Source organism: Corvus cornix, chromosome 26 (genome assembly GCF_000738735.6).
Source record: "Corvus cornix cornix isolate S_Up_H32 chromosome 26, ASM73873v5, whole genome shotgun sequence".
Classification (NCBI taxonomy): Eukaryota; Metazoa; Chordata; class Aves; order Passeriformes; family Corvidae; genus Corvus; species Corvus cornix.
Window position 1 is genome coordinate 1321789 of NC_046354.1, and position 13694 is coordinate 1335482.

The 13694-nt window shown below is 55.4% G+C and overlaps 1 protein-coding gene across 1 annotated transcript in view; it reads right to left on the bottom strand.

The window, feature by feature from the left end:
- Positions 1-13694, bottom strand: part of LOC104692504 — a 59478-nt gene that overhangs the window by 44412 nt on the left and 1372 nt on the right. Inside the window, 18 exon segments of the mRNA XM_039565552.1 lie at positions 249-390; positions 707-906; positions 1598-1777; positions 2049-2237; positions 2741-2923; positions 3380-3559; positions 4072-4251; positions 5700-6010; positions 7535-7715; positions 7954-8142; positions 8600-8782; positions 9452-9649; positions 10066-10254; positions 10816-10998; positions 11483-11695; positions 12092-12177; positions 12710-12809; positions 13400-13591. Of these exon segments, the coding sequence (XP_039421486.1) occupies positions 249-390; positions 707-906; positions 1598-1777; positions 2049-2237; positions 2741-2923; positions 3380-3559; positions 4072-4251; positions 5700-6010; positions 7535-7715; positions 7954-8142; positions 8600-8782; positions 9452-9649; positions 10066-10254; positions 10816-10998; positions 11483-11695; positions 12092-12177; positions 12710-12809; positions 13400-13591 (3279 nt within the window).

Genomic DNA, 13694 nt, shown 5'->3' on the forward strand with positions numbered 1-13694 from the left:
ATGAAATGTGAAACAATTTATTAGTTAAAGAGGAAATCAAGCTTGCAGGTTAGAGCAAAACCCACTCTGTGCTCTGGCATGTAGCACAGCCTCCCATGCACTGGTGAGTATTTTTCTGGCTCCAGGCATGCAAACATAAACCATAAAATCACCCAGAGCCTTCTTAGAGATGCTGCAACTGCACAAACTGTGAGTTCACTGAAGGAAACATGAGGGTTACAGGGGTCCAGTTTTGTTTCAGTTTTTTAGTTCCAGCTCTAGTTTTTTAATCTCCAGGAACAGTTTCTGTATTTCCATCAGAGTTTTCACTTCTTCTACAGGCACACCACATTCAAAGGTCGCTTTCATGTAATGAACCTCTTGACACACATCAGCATCACCTTCTTCGATCTGTTAAACAGGAAAACAAATGCCAGAAAAGCCTGTAAGAATGGACTGGAGCAGAGGGAGAGCCACCCACCCCTCAGCTCCACGGCTGCCCTGTCCCGACAGGGGCTGCATCCTCCTTAGGACCAGAAATTAAAAGCTTTTGAGAAGTTTGAGCAGTTTTCATGTTAGAAATCAGGCAGCATCCACCAGGGGCTCAGCCAGGCTCAGCAGCCTGGGGCTCTGAGCACTGGAAAGGTTGAACCATGGCAGGGGTGGAACTGGATGATCTTTAAGGTCCTCCTGAACCCAAACCATTCTGTAATTCTGCGGTACTCACACACTTGGGCAGCGGTGTCCAGCTGCCATCAGGCAAGCACGTGGCGGTCCCAGTGTCTCCCAAAGGCATCATCCCATTGTCTGAAAACTGGTACCCGTGAAGGCACTCAAAAGTGACAGTCTCGTTGGTCTGGTACCACTTTCTGCCACCCAAAGGGCTTTTCAGCCTTCCATAGGGAATTCGTGGTTGTGGACACACAACTGAAAGGAAAACCCACATTAGAAGGCAGCTCAGCCAGGGGTCAGTGCCATGGGGGCAGAAAAAACCTGGGAGGTTCGGGAAGGCTGAGCAGGTGCAGAGGAGCTTAAATCTGTGGAGCTGTGAAATCAAATGCTAAAGCAAAAATACTTCTCTTCAAGAGGGTGAGGTCAGAGCAGCCCCTGAGAGGTGCTGTGAATTTGTTCTGGATTTGCTGTTTTCTGGCAGCATCTCAGCTCAGGCACCCCCACGATGGGGGTGGACATTTGGCAAGAAGGGAAGGAAGGGAAAGTCCAGGAACTCCTGACCTGACCTCAGAGCCTCCTTTACACACAGCTGTCAATAAAAACTCAACTATTACCTGGAAAACATCAGACTTGGGAAGGTTGTTTCTTCTGCAAAGAGGGGAAGGACTCAGGGAGCCTCGAGGACAGACAGAGCCAGGCAGTGCTGCACCCCAAGCCCTCTGCTCTGCCCCAGGGGGCACAGGCTGAGCAGGGAGATTTTGGGAGCACCCCTAAATGCCCACCACGTTTGCAGTAGAAGGACACGGTTTCATTCACCTCATACCACAGTTGGTTAGTGAATCCCTGCATCCTCCTGCCGTGGGGGTTTGGGACACTGAACTGAAAGGGAAATGCACATTAAAAAATCAAGGAATGGGAGGAGATGGAGGAGGAAACGCTCACTCACCTGGCTGGCAGGTGGGCACGGGAGGGTCCCAGGTGCCATCGGCCCGGCAGCGGCTCTGGGCAGTGCCGCGCAGCCTGAAGCCCTCGTCACAGGAGAAGTGCAGGAGCAGCCCGTAGGGAAAGGTGAACCTCTGCGGGGTCATCCTTCCCCTCTCCACCACGGGCCTGGGGCACCGAACCACTGCGGGACAGAGCAGAGCTGGGAGTGGGGTCTGGCTGCTGCCCTGCCCCAGGGACAGTGGGGACCTGGGCAGAGCTGCTCCTCCCGACCCCCTGATGGCCTCCAGCTGGGAGAACCAGAGTCTGTCACTTCCAAATGGATCATTCCCCCTTCTGTGGAGGAAGCAGCACCTCCTGGCAGCCCTGCTGGCTTTAACCCATTGAGCTGAGTGCTAGCACTGCGCCCAGGGCCTGACCCCATACCCCGACCCCACACAGGTCTAACCACTCACCCCTGCACTCTGGGGCAGGTCTGCTCCATGCCAGGTTCTCCCCATCCTCGGAGGTGCAGTGGATGGATTCGTCCCCGACGAGGGACAGCCCCTCTGAACAGCTGTACTTGACTTCAGAGCCATAGGGGAACTGCTTAACCCCCATGCCAGAGTGCTGCCCGTTGGTGATTTTGGGAGGGGCATCGCAGACTGGGTGAGGGGAAAGGAAAAAGTCAGGTTTTCCTCATTCCATGAGGGAGGCAGAATGCAGGGAGGCAACAGGAGAGGCTGGTTCTCAATGTTCATGCCAAATGCTGCTCTCCCCACAGTCCTCCTTGCCTCTGGCCAGCTTTGGCCCTGGCCCTGCCAGTGTTCCCAGTCTGAACCCAGCCCTCAGCATGGCCCCAGCACTGCAGCATCTGTGCCCTCCCCTTCAGCCCCTTCCCCTTCCTTATCCCCTCCTCTTTTCCATGAGAAACGATCCTAAACAAGGTCAGGGAGTGGTGAGTATCATAAACCCCTTGAAGGGTCCTTTGAGAAACAGCTGCAAGTCCCATTAACCAACGCGTTTAATCAATTTTGGTAGAAGATGGAAATGCTACAGCCCTTCGGTGCTGTGCCTCGGGCACCTCCTCCTCACTCCTCACACGATTTTCTCCCTGCTGTCCCTCCCCACGGATGGAATTCCCCCAGCTCCCGCTGTTCCCACTCACCCCTGTCACAGTAGGGCACGGGGGGTCTCCACATCCCGTCGGACAGGCACTGGACCCTCTCGCTGCCCATGAGCACGTAGCCGTGGTCACACCGGAATTCCACCTGCTGCCCAAAGGTGTATCCCTCTCTCCTGGGGCTGGCCTCTCTCCCGTGGGGGATGACCGGGGTGGGACACTGCACCTCTGAGGGGAACAGCAGCACCAGAGAGGAGAGATTTGCGCAGAGGGACTCCCAGCAGTGGTGCTTCACTGACCCAGCAAAGCTGCCAGGCAGCCTGATAGCGCTGCCAGACACCTCTAACCAGAGCTGGCAGGCTCAGGGGTGGTAATTACAGATTAACAACCATTCCTCTTGGAAGGCAGAAGGATGTGAGCGCCCTGTGATCAGCTATAAATTGTGCTGAGGGGATGGCATGTCACGGCTGCATCCCTGAATCCTTGTCTGAGCGGCCAAATAACCAGGGGGAGCTGCAGCTTTTCCTTTCCAGCCACGCCACCCTTTGAGCAGCGAAGTTATTGCCAGGGAGAGCCAAAGCTTCTCAACAAAGCGCTGCTGGCCCAGCAGCACGAGCAGGGGTTTGAGAACGGTGTCATTAAATCGATGCTTTGTTGGCAAAGCAAAGGAAGTGTGGTACTCACTCTGGCAGAGCCTTGGGACCGAGGACCACGTGAAATTTTGAAGGCAGGTGGTTGCTGGGGACACTCCAGGGATCAGAGAGAACCCGACTCTGCAGGAGTAGGTCAGCGTGGTCCCAACGAGGAATTCGTGCCGGTGCTGGACGTCGGCGTGCTCCACAGCGGGTGGGTGGGAACACTGCCCTGAGCCAGAGCAGGGGACAGCACAGACCCTCAGCACTGCCCCATGCCAGGGCAGGGGACAGCACAGACCCTCAGCACTGCCCTGTGCCAGGGCAGGGGACAGCACAGACCCTCAGCACTGCCCCATGCCAGGGCAGGGGACAGCACAGACCCTCAGCACTGGGAGCTTTCCCTTGGTGGAAAACCCCAAAAATAAGTGAGGGACAGCAGCACCCCTGAGCGTGGCTGTGGGGTGTGTGGGGTGAAGGGAAAGGGAAAAACAAAGGGGAAAATTCACCAGAGGATGTGAACTGGGGGGAAATCTTTATTCTCTGCACTTTTGTACCTCGTGGGTGCACCCTGCAGGAGGGGACAGCCCTGCCACGCTTCCCAGGGCGATCCCAGAGGGAATCCTGCCAGCCAGCACCGCTCCTGGTGATGCCCACCCTCCAAGCCCCACTCCAGGTGTTTTTGGGGAATTGGGAGCAGCCGATTGCACCTGGCAAAGGTCGGGAGAGGGAATCTGAGCGTACCTGGGACGCAGGAGGGCACCCGTGGGTACCACCTGCCGTTGAATGTGCACCGCGCCGTGGTGCTGGTGCCCAGCGCCGTGAAGCCGGGGTCACACTCCAGCGTGGCCGTGCTGCCATAGGTGAAGTTCTCTGCAGATCTCAGCTGCCCGTTTGCAATGGAAGGGATGGGACACTGAGCCTCTGGGGATCACCAAAAGAAAGGGGATTTTCAGGGGTGTCCTTACACAATCCCACCCCGGTGACCAAGAGTCACGGCAGCTCTGTCTGGGGGGTGAGAGGAGGCAAAGCTGTTTAAGGACTGCAGGGATTGAGGCAGAGGGTTTGGGGGTTCATAAACATCCTGAGGAGCCACCGGTAGGACCCCAAACCTGTAGGGTTTCCTTCCCACACAATCGAACACCTTTTCTGCCCTTCCCTTGGAGCCCTTGCTCAGGCAGGGCACAGACAACTCACCTGCACACTCATGTGGGTGACTCCAGGGTACAGCAGCCCCCTCCAGCTTTACAAAAAACAGAGGCTCTACAACAACTGCATAACCTCTGTCACACCTGCACATCACTGATGTCCCCAAAAAACCTCCTCTTTCCATGCCTCCCATGAGAAATATTTGGGGCTTATCACAAATAGCAGAGAAAACAAAACTCCAGCAGCTCTAACTGGGATTTCTTCATGCCTGGCAGTGCTGGCAGGTCACCAAGGCAGAGTTAAAAACATGTTAGGACATCCTGGCTCACATCCAGGTGCAGCAGCATCCCACACCCGCACCGTGCCCGGGCAGTGCCAGCGATGCTGCCTTTGGTGCCATCCCCATGGAAAATATCCTGTACGTGTCTCCTCCAGGCCCCAGATTAATTACTGGCACCTCGTTAGTAATGTTTGGCTTTGGGGAATGGATGGAGAAGCATCAGGAAGTAAAAGCAATAAACATTAAGAATAAAACCAGTGTGCACAGGCGGTGCTGGTGCAGGGAGGTGCTGGGATGGGCTGGGGAAGTTCCTCGCAAGGTTTGGTTTTAACTGAACCCCCAACTTCCAGACAGAAACTGCTGCGTATTCCCCTTCCCAGAGACATTCATCGCTCAGCAGATTTGCACTTCTCCAGTTCTCAGGTCAGCCTGGGGGATGCCCGGCAATGCCCCTGCTGCCTTGGGCAGCTCTGGAGGGTGCCCCAGGGCTGAGGCATCAGCCTGGGCATCACAGAATCAATCAGAGAATCATGACTGATTAAACTCGGAATGGAAGGGACCTTAAAGCCCATCCAGTGCCACCCCTGCCACGGGCAGGGACACCTTCCACCATCCCAGGGTGCTCCAAGCTCTGTTCAGCCTGGCCCTGGACACTGCCAGGGATCCAGGGGCAGCCACAGCTTCTCTGGGCACCCTGTGCCAGGGCCTGCCCACCCTCCCAGGGAACAATTCCTTCCTAACACCCAATCTAAACCTTCCCTTCTTCACCTTAAACCCATTCCCCCTTTCCCTGTCACTCCATTCCTGGTGAAAAGCCCCTCTCCAGCCTTCGAGGAGCCCCTTCAGGCACTGCAAGGCTCTATGAGCTCTTCCCAAGGCCCTCGTGAAAGGAAAGCAGAGCCCCAGAAGCCGAGAAGCCGAGGAGGGAGGGGAGGACACTCACCCAGAGTCCCCGTGGGCTGCAGCACGAGAATCACCAATGCCAGGAGCTGCCCCAGCCCGAGGAGCCCGGGCATGGTGCGGGATGGGAGCTGCCCTGGGAAGGAGAGATCCTCTCCCCTGAGAGCCTGCCAGGGAAGGGGAAGCAGCAGTGGGAAGTTGGGGACACGCCAGACACGCCACTGACACCACCCCCAGCCCTGCTGACCTGCCCTGGGCAGCGCTGACCACCCTGAGCTCCCCAGCAGGGATGGGCATGGCAGGGGAGGCTGCTCTGCCCCTGCCCTGCTGGGCACACAGGGAGCGAAGGCGTTTTACAGCTAAAAGAGCTCTGCAGCAGCCTGGCCACGTGTGTGAAGCACATTTACCCCCAGGGCAGGCGGGCTGGGGGCTCAGGCTGCTGTGAAAACATCCCCCACACCCCCCTAAGCTCATGGAACAGCACCTCATCAAGCAATATTTATTATATACACTGTATATATTATATATACTTCATATATATTATATAAACGCTTCCCTTTACGAGGGATGGGATGGATTATTGAAACCCAGACAGAGCTGCCGTTACAATTGCAGGTTTATTGTAATCCCTGGTCCCATCACAAGACACGTGGCCCACACAGTGCTTCCCTTTCACTGGATGTTGCAGGAAAAGAAAAATTAAAAATCAGCCATTTCTTTCTTTCTGTACATTTTGATTTGTCTTTGGTGCATGCACGGAGATGTGGCCCTGCTGTGGATCCATCCATCCTGCTCGGGAAGGAAACCTGGCGTTTTTGCTTTGCTAGAAGAGAGCATTTGAGGTTTTCTTGGCCACGAGAAAAGTAACTGGGCAGTGCAGGGGTTGTTCTCACTAGTGAGTGCAGCGTGGGTGAACTGGGCAGCACTGGGAGAGACTGGAGAGGTGCAGCAGCTGGGAGGTGAGTGGCTGTCACCACGTTCCTGTTTGTACCACAAAAATTCTCCTTCCACTCAGTTCCTTCCCAGCTGTGCACTGCCAGTGCAGCAAACAGATCTAAATGTGAAGCTTTAAAAGGCATGAGGTGATCTACAAACTTAACCTGGTGAGCTCTGAAAGGTGACTCACAAGTCACTTTGACTCCTCGTGTGACCAGATCTGTGGCCAATTGCTAAATTCTGTCCTGGCTGCTTTAGCATTAGCACAAATTACAAAGTAATAAAAAATCCGCAGTTAGATCATGATTCAACACCCAGGGAATGGTTCTTACAATCCCAGTGCCACCAGTCAGCTGTAGGTGGGGATTTTTAGCTCCTTTTCAAGTTTCTGGATCTCCAGGTAGAGCTTCTGGACTTCCAGCAGCGTTTTCAGGTCTGACAGAGGGATCCCACACTGGAAAGCTGCTTTGTTTTGCAGAATCCTCTCACAGGTATTATGCTTCTTCTTCAAAAGAACAAAAGCAAAGGCAGGGTGAGACTCCAGTGCAGGGTGACAAAGCAACCGCCCCCGTGAAGCTGGAGCAAAGCTATTCCAGGCTGTAAATGGGGCAAGAAACAGGAAAAATGGGGCAGCTGGTGGTACTTACACATGTGGGGGGTGGTGTCCAGGTGCCATCAGCTGAGCAGGTGGTTTTTGAAAGTGTCCCTAAATGCCCATCACGTTTGCAGGTGAAGGACACGGTTTCATTCACCTCATACCAGAGCTTGTTGAAGTGAACCACAGCATCCTCCTGCCTTGGGAGCCTGGGGCACTGAACTGAAAGGGGAAATGCACACAAAAAGTCAAATAATGGGAGGAGATGGAGGAGGAAACACCCTGCAAACTCCCCCTGTGAGCCAGCAGAGCAGCCCCCGGGCTGTGCAGGCGGGGCTGGCACTCACCTGGCTGGCAGGTGGGCACGGGAGGGTTCCCAGGTGCCATCGGCCCGGCAGCGGCTCTGGGCAGCGCCGCGCAGCCTGAAGCCCTCGTCACAGGAGAAGTGCAGGAGCAGCCCGTAGGGAAAGGTGAACCTCTGCGGGGTCATCCTTCCCCTCTCCACCACGGGCCTGGGGCACCGAACCACTGCGGGACAGAGCAGAGCTGGGAGTGGGGTCTGGGGACAGAGGAACTGGGGCAGAGCTGCTCCTGCTGCCGCTCTCTGCAGCAGCTTTGTACTCAAATGCAATAGCTGACCCTCAGCCACCTGCAGCAGCCCTCGAGGACACCCTGAGGCGTCCTGGTGTCACACGGGAGCCACACTGGATCATCCACTCCGGGTTTGGAGCTCCTGGAGCAGGGCTTAACCTGATCCCACACTCACCCCTGCACTCCGGGGCAGGTCCACTCCACGCCAGGTTCTTCCCATCGTCCGAGGTGCAGTAGATGGACTCGTCCCCCACGAGGGACAGCCCCTCTGCACATTTGTAGGTCACGTTGGTGCCGTAGGGGAACACCCTGTCCCTTCTGCCAGAGTGCTGCCCGAAGGAGATTTGTGGAGGCGGCTCACAGACTGCAGAATAAAGGGAGGTGATAAGGAAAGAAATGTGCAGTTATCATCTTCAGGTGAGAATCAAAATCATTTCTGGGCACCCAGTACAAAGTTCCCTTCGTGGTTGGTGTGAGGCAAATTCACAAGAAGCTACTGCCTGGATTCTGGCCTCTTACACCAGCTCAGGGCTCCAGAAATACTGGGATATTTCCAGTAGTGGACTCCCTGCTCCTGGAAGTGTTCAAGAAACACATGGATGTGGCACTGGGGGCTGTGGGTTAGGGCATGGTGGCCTTCGGTCAAAGCCTGGGCCTGATGATGTTGGAGGTATTTTCCAACCTTAATGATTCTGATTCCACCTCCAGGGAGAGGACACCTGGCTCAGCTCCTGTCCCCAGGTGCTGCAGGCAGATCACCCACTGGTGCTGCTCCTCAGCACCGAGGCAGGAGATCCCTTGTCCCTGTGCATCACACGTACCTTTGTCACAAAAGGGCAGCTCAGGCTCCCAGCTCAGATCGGCCCCACAGGTGATGGACTCCGAGCCCCGGAGGGCGTAGCCCTCGTCACACGCCAGCCTCACCTGGGCCCCCACTGTGTAGCCACTCCTGCGATTGTAAACCTCTTTCCCATGAGGGATGTCAGGCTTTGGGCAATGAGGTTCTAGAAATAACGGAAAATAAAGGATGTTGTGTGTTTCCAGATGGGACTCCAGTCACGCTTTCTGTGGAGAAGAGCTCCCAACAAATCTGAACTCTGGGAAGAAAAGTGACCATCACCCAGGTGCAGGGCTCAGGCTCCTCTGTAACCCTAAAGGGTCAGCACAGGGAATTGTCCATGCTCTAATGCTGGCTGCCCTGGGAGGTGGAGCAGGTTTTTCCCTCCCGGCAAGGTTCTCCTGAGCTTTTGTGGATGTTGCTGTAGTGCCCCATTGCTGGGTCAGGAGCTGGAGCAGTGTCAGTAATTCATGCTATTGCATTTTCTGCTGGGAGGGAAAATGCGTTGGGAACATCCTCTGCTCCCCAGCCTCGTGTCAGCAAAGCAGCCCCAAACACAAACCACACTCCCTTCCAGCTGGGTAAATGTCTCCCAGGCTTCTCAGGAACTTCCCAAGCCTCTAGAAGCTTCCAACACACCCTGTGCACTCCTCCGGACACCAGCTCCGCCCTGCCAAAACCCTGCCCTTTTTCCATGGGGCAATACAATGGCCCATTGGGATTTTTGCTGCCTGTACATTCCAAGTTAACCCAGGAGAAGTAGATCTGGGGCCACCTAGAGTGGGGAAAAACTCTCCATGGCTTCTAGCCCCATCATCCCTCCACTCTGTCCCACCTGGAATGCACTCTGGTACTGCTGGGTCCCAGCTGCCGTCATGGGTACAGCGGAGGGTGATGCTGCTGCCATGGCTCTTGAAAGCAAATCCTTCACTGCACTCCACCTCCAGCCTGTCCCCGTACTCATAAACCTCTTTCACGTGCCATGGGTGCATGGGCTTTCCATTTGGGATGTGTGGATCTGGGCAAAGAATTCCTGGGAAATGCCAAACATCAGCAAGGGTGAAAGTGTGGCAAGGCCAGCGGGGTGACAGGAGGTTTGTTGTAAAGACAAGGACAGATGCCTTGTAGGACACAGACAAATCATGACATTAAATCCGCCCCAAAACCATCCCTGGGCTTTCCTAGAGGGTGGAATGTTTGTGGTGCACCCTCCCCTTGGGTAGAACAAGGCACCCTCAACACCAAAACGGATTTTTCCAGAGGCTCAAGGGACTGGAAAGCAGAGCTGGCAAATAAAGCAAAGAAAACGCTGTGGCTGGGGAATAAATCAAAGGAATTCCAGACTCAGCAAAGGCCAAGCTGGGCCCCCGGAGCATCCCCTGTCCCCCAGGCAGTCTCCACGCCACGTGCAGCTCCTTCCCACATTCTGGCAGGTCACAGGGCACTCACTTTCACACGGAGGTGGGGCCGCACTCCACCCAAAATCCGGCAGGCAGGTGACGTTGCGGGTGGTTTCCCCCGCGCTGAACTGGTAGCCCTGCTGGCACTCGTAGGTGACCACGGTGTCCACAGGGAACAGGTTCCCAGCCAGCCTGGCCTTCACAGCATTCCTCACATCGGGGGGGTCATCGCAGCTGCCTGGGGGTGAGACACCAGTTTAGGGACAGTGGTGCATCACGGGGCTTGGCATGGAGGGAATTTGGGTAAAAACCATGGGCTCGCATTTTTCATGGTGGGATGCACTGAACCATCCGAGTTCGGGGAGGGTAAAGAGGGAATGCAGGGCAGACAAATGAAGACATAATTATTTTTTTTTTTCTTCTCCAGAAGAGAGACTTCTCACAAGGGTGACAGGAAAAGGGGTAAGGGCCTTAAAAAGAAGGAGGTTGGGTTTAGATCAGATATTGGGAAGAAATTCTTCCCTGTGAGGGTGATGCCCAGAGAAGCTGTGGCCGCCCCATCCCTGGAAGCATCCCAGGCCAGGCTGGAGCAACCTGGCACAGTGGGAGGTGTCCCTACCCACGGCAAGGGGTGGAATAAGATCAGCTCCAAGGTCCCTTTCAACCCCACCCATTCCATGACTGTGTGATTCCGGACTGCATGGCAATTTTCACTGCTGTAACAACGTTTAATTTCCAATCAGGTCCATACTCTCCGAGCAGGGGTGGGTCCCAGGGGCCGCTGTCCCTGCACACTCACTGCGCTGGCAGAGGGGCAGGGGGGGCTCCCAGAGGTCGCTGTCCCTGCAGGTGGAGGCACCGCTGCCGCTGAGGCTGTAGCGGAAGTCGCAGTCGAACACCACCGTGTCCCCGAAGGTGTAGTCGGGCCGGTACCCGCTCAGCAGCTTCCCGTTCTCCACTCTGGGCTGCTTGCAGGTCACCACTGTGCCAGGGAAAGCACGCAGGGAATTGGCAGTCAGGCTCCAGAGGGGAGATGAGGGTGTTGAAAACGTCCCCATCGCCTTCTGCCACCAAAAAGGCTGGAAACGGCCAGGCCACCCAGCAGGGTGACGGGGTGGGTTTGTTCACCTCGCTCCAGGTCACAGCAGCGGCTTTTAAGGCAAAGCATAAAGAGAACAGGGGGAAGGGAGCAGCAGGTACTCCAGCAGGTCTGGGAATTCTTTGCAGGTGTTCTGTGAGATGGATCACCTGCCCTGTGAGCACAGTAAAATCCCAGTCCCACGTCCCTGCTGACGCGGTGACCGTGAGGGGAGACCCTAATTCCTGTCACAGCTACCAAACTCAGAGGGTCCCATCTGCAATGGGTGATTCAACTGCAGCAGGACGAAGCAGAGGAGGCTCCAAGGGCGGAAACAGCAGAGCAGGAGCAGTGCAGGGGCTGGTGCTGGGACGTGGGAGCAGCTCACCTTTGCATTCCGGAGCTGGGCCGCTCCACACACCATTCAGGTTATCCCTGGTTGTGCAGAAAATCGAGGCCTCTCCCACCAGGGAGAAAGGTCTCTGCCCCCTCCTGGGGCTGTGGCACCGGTAGGTGACAGATTCCCCGTACACAAAATCATCCTTGTCGATCCCACTGTGCTGCCCATTCTCTGTCTCTGGAGGGGGTGCACAGGGAATCGCTGTGGAAGGAGGGAAGATGAGCATGGAAAGGAAGAAGAAGAGAAAAAAATTTAATTCATTTCAAACCAAAGATCTGGCCAGAAAAAAGTGGAAACAGGGGGTGGCAGAAGGGTCAGAAATCAAGGGCAGGTCTTGAGGAGCTGCACACCAGCCCCGAGCTCGGACTGGGCACCGAGGGGGTTTGGGATATCCCGGGCTCAAAAGCAGCTGCATCACTTCCAGAGAGTGAATGAACATTTCTGCAGGAAGGGAAGCACAGATTAAAAATATCTTTCCAGGCTCCACCGTGCACTGAGACACCGAAATCCTCACCAGAGCAACACAACAGCTTCTTTATCCAGCCCCAGTCACATCCCAGATGCTGAAAGAATAGATAATTAAGGCACTCTGCTTACCCTGACAGGTGGGGATATCTCTGTTCCATGTAAGAATCCCATTTCTAACCACACATTCAATCTCAGAGTGTCCAATCAGTCTGTACCTGCATGAGACAGGGGACAGGGAATTTCTCCACAAACTCAGTCCTGAAGTGTTACCCATGACATCACCACCAGGAAGGTTTGGGCTCCTTTGTCAGAATTCCAGCAGATCAGAAATTGGCCAGCAGCGTCATTTTCTCGAGGACACGCTGCCTTTTGACAAAAGCATTTTTTAAATTAAAAAAAAAAGGACACGTTCCTAAGGAAAAGCATCTACTTTATCAACTGCTCACAGCTCTGAGCTCAGTATTCATGTCTTTCCTTCAAAAAGACACTGAAACTTTGGGAATGGTTTGGAAAGAGCCAGGAGGGTGAACCTGAGTTTGGGAAGAACTGCCTCAAAGCAGGAGATTAAGACACTCACAGCCAGTCTTAAAGCTCCCAAAGGAAAGCTTAGAAGGTATTTCAGTCAGGGTCTGCAATTACCTCCATGGGGGAGGCTCTGACAGCACAGGCTGTCCTCTTGAGGGGGAAAACTTGGGGGAAAATGGCTGGAGGGGAAGAAGCCCTGTGGCCCAGGTGCTCCTGGCTTACCCAGTGTTGCAGCTGAAGTTCACTCTGGAGCCAAAAGCGAAGCTTTCGGCCAGGACCAGTCTGCCGTTGGCCGGCTCCCCCGGGTAGGTGCACGCCTTGGCTGGGGACAACAGGGCTCCAGTCAGCTCCCAGCTCAGCTTCTTGGCAGGAAAGCCAAAGACTCCCCCAGTTCTGAGCCAGGGGATGGATCAGAGACCTCCAGATCTTCCCTCCAACCCAAAGTTATTCCATGATTCACGATGCTGGCCGGGCCTGCCTCGTGAGCTGCTGCCTCTGGGGTTTGCAGTGACCCACGACAGCGCCTCTTCCCAGCTAAAGGATTCTCCCTCTGCAGGTCAAGTGCTTTGTTAGACCCAAGAGTTCAAAACGCCTGAGCAGAAGGACATGCTTTGAGTCCGCAGTGAAGCACAGCCAGCACCAGAGCTGATTGCAGCTCCTGCCATCACCGCCAGCACCCCGAGGAACAAACCCGGTGCTTTCCATCAGGTCACTCATTGTCACCATCCCAGGGCTCCCTTTGGATCCTGCTCCAACCAAAGGAGCTGACAGCATCAGCAGACAAGAAGAAAAGCCACAGAACCACAGAACGGTTTGGGTTGGAAGGGACCTTAAAGCTCATCTTGTCCAACCCGAGGGCAGGGACCCCTCCCGCGGGAGCAGGGACACCAAGCCCACCCAAACCACACTCACCTATGCAGATGTCACTTGGCCCACTCCACATGCCGTTTGCTCCACAGATCAGGATGTTTCCAGTGCGAGCATTTCTCACAAAGCCCGGCCGGCAGACGAATTCCATCCTGTAGCCGTAGGGGAACAGATGAATGCCCTGGAACTGCTCCTTGGGCTCTGCCGACGGGGAGCGCGGCGGGGCAGGGCAGCGACCTGCGGACACGGACCCCATCAGACACGTGCAGGGGGGTTCCAGGCTGGATTCACTCTGGAGGTCCAGGGGAGGACCCTCAGTGGCCCACAGACTCCTCAAAGC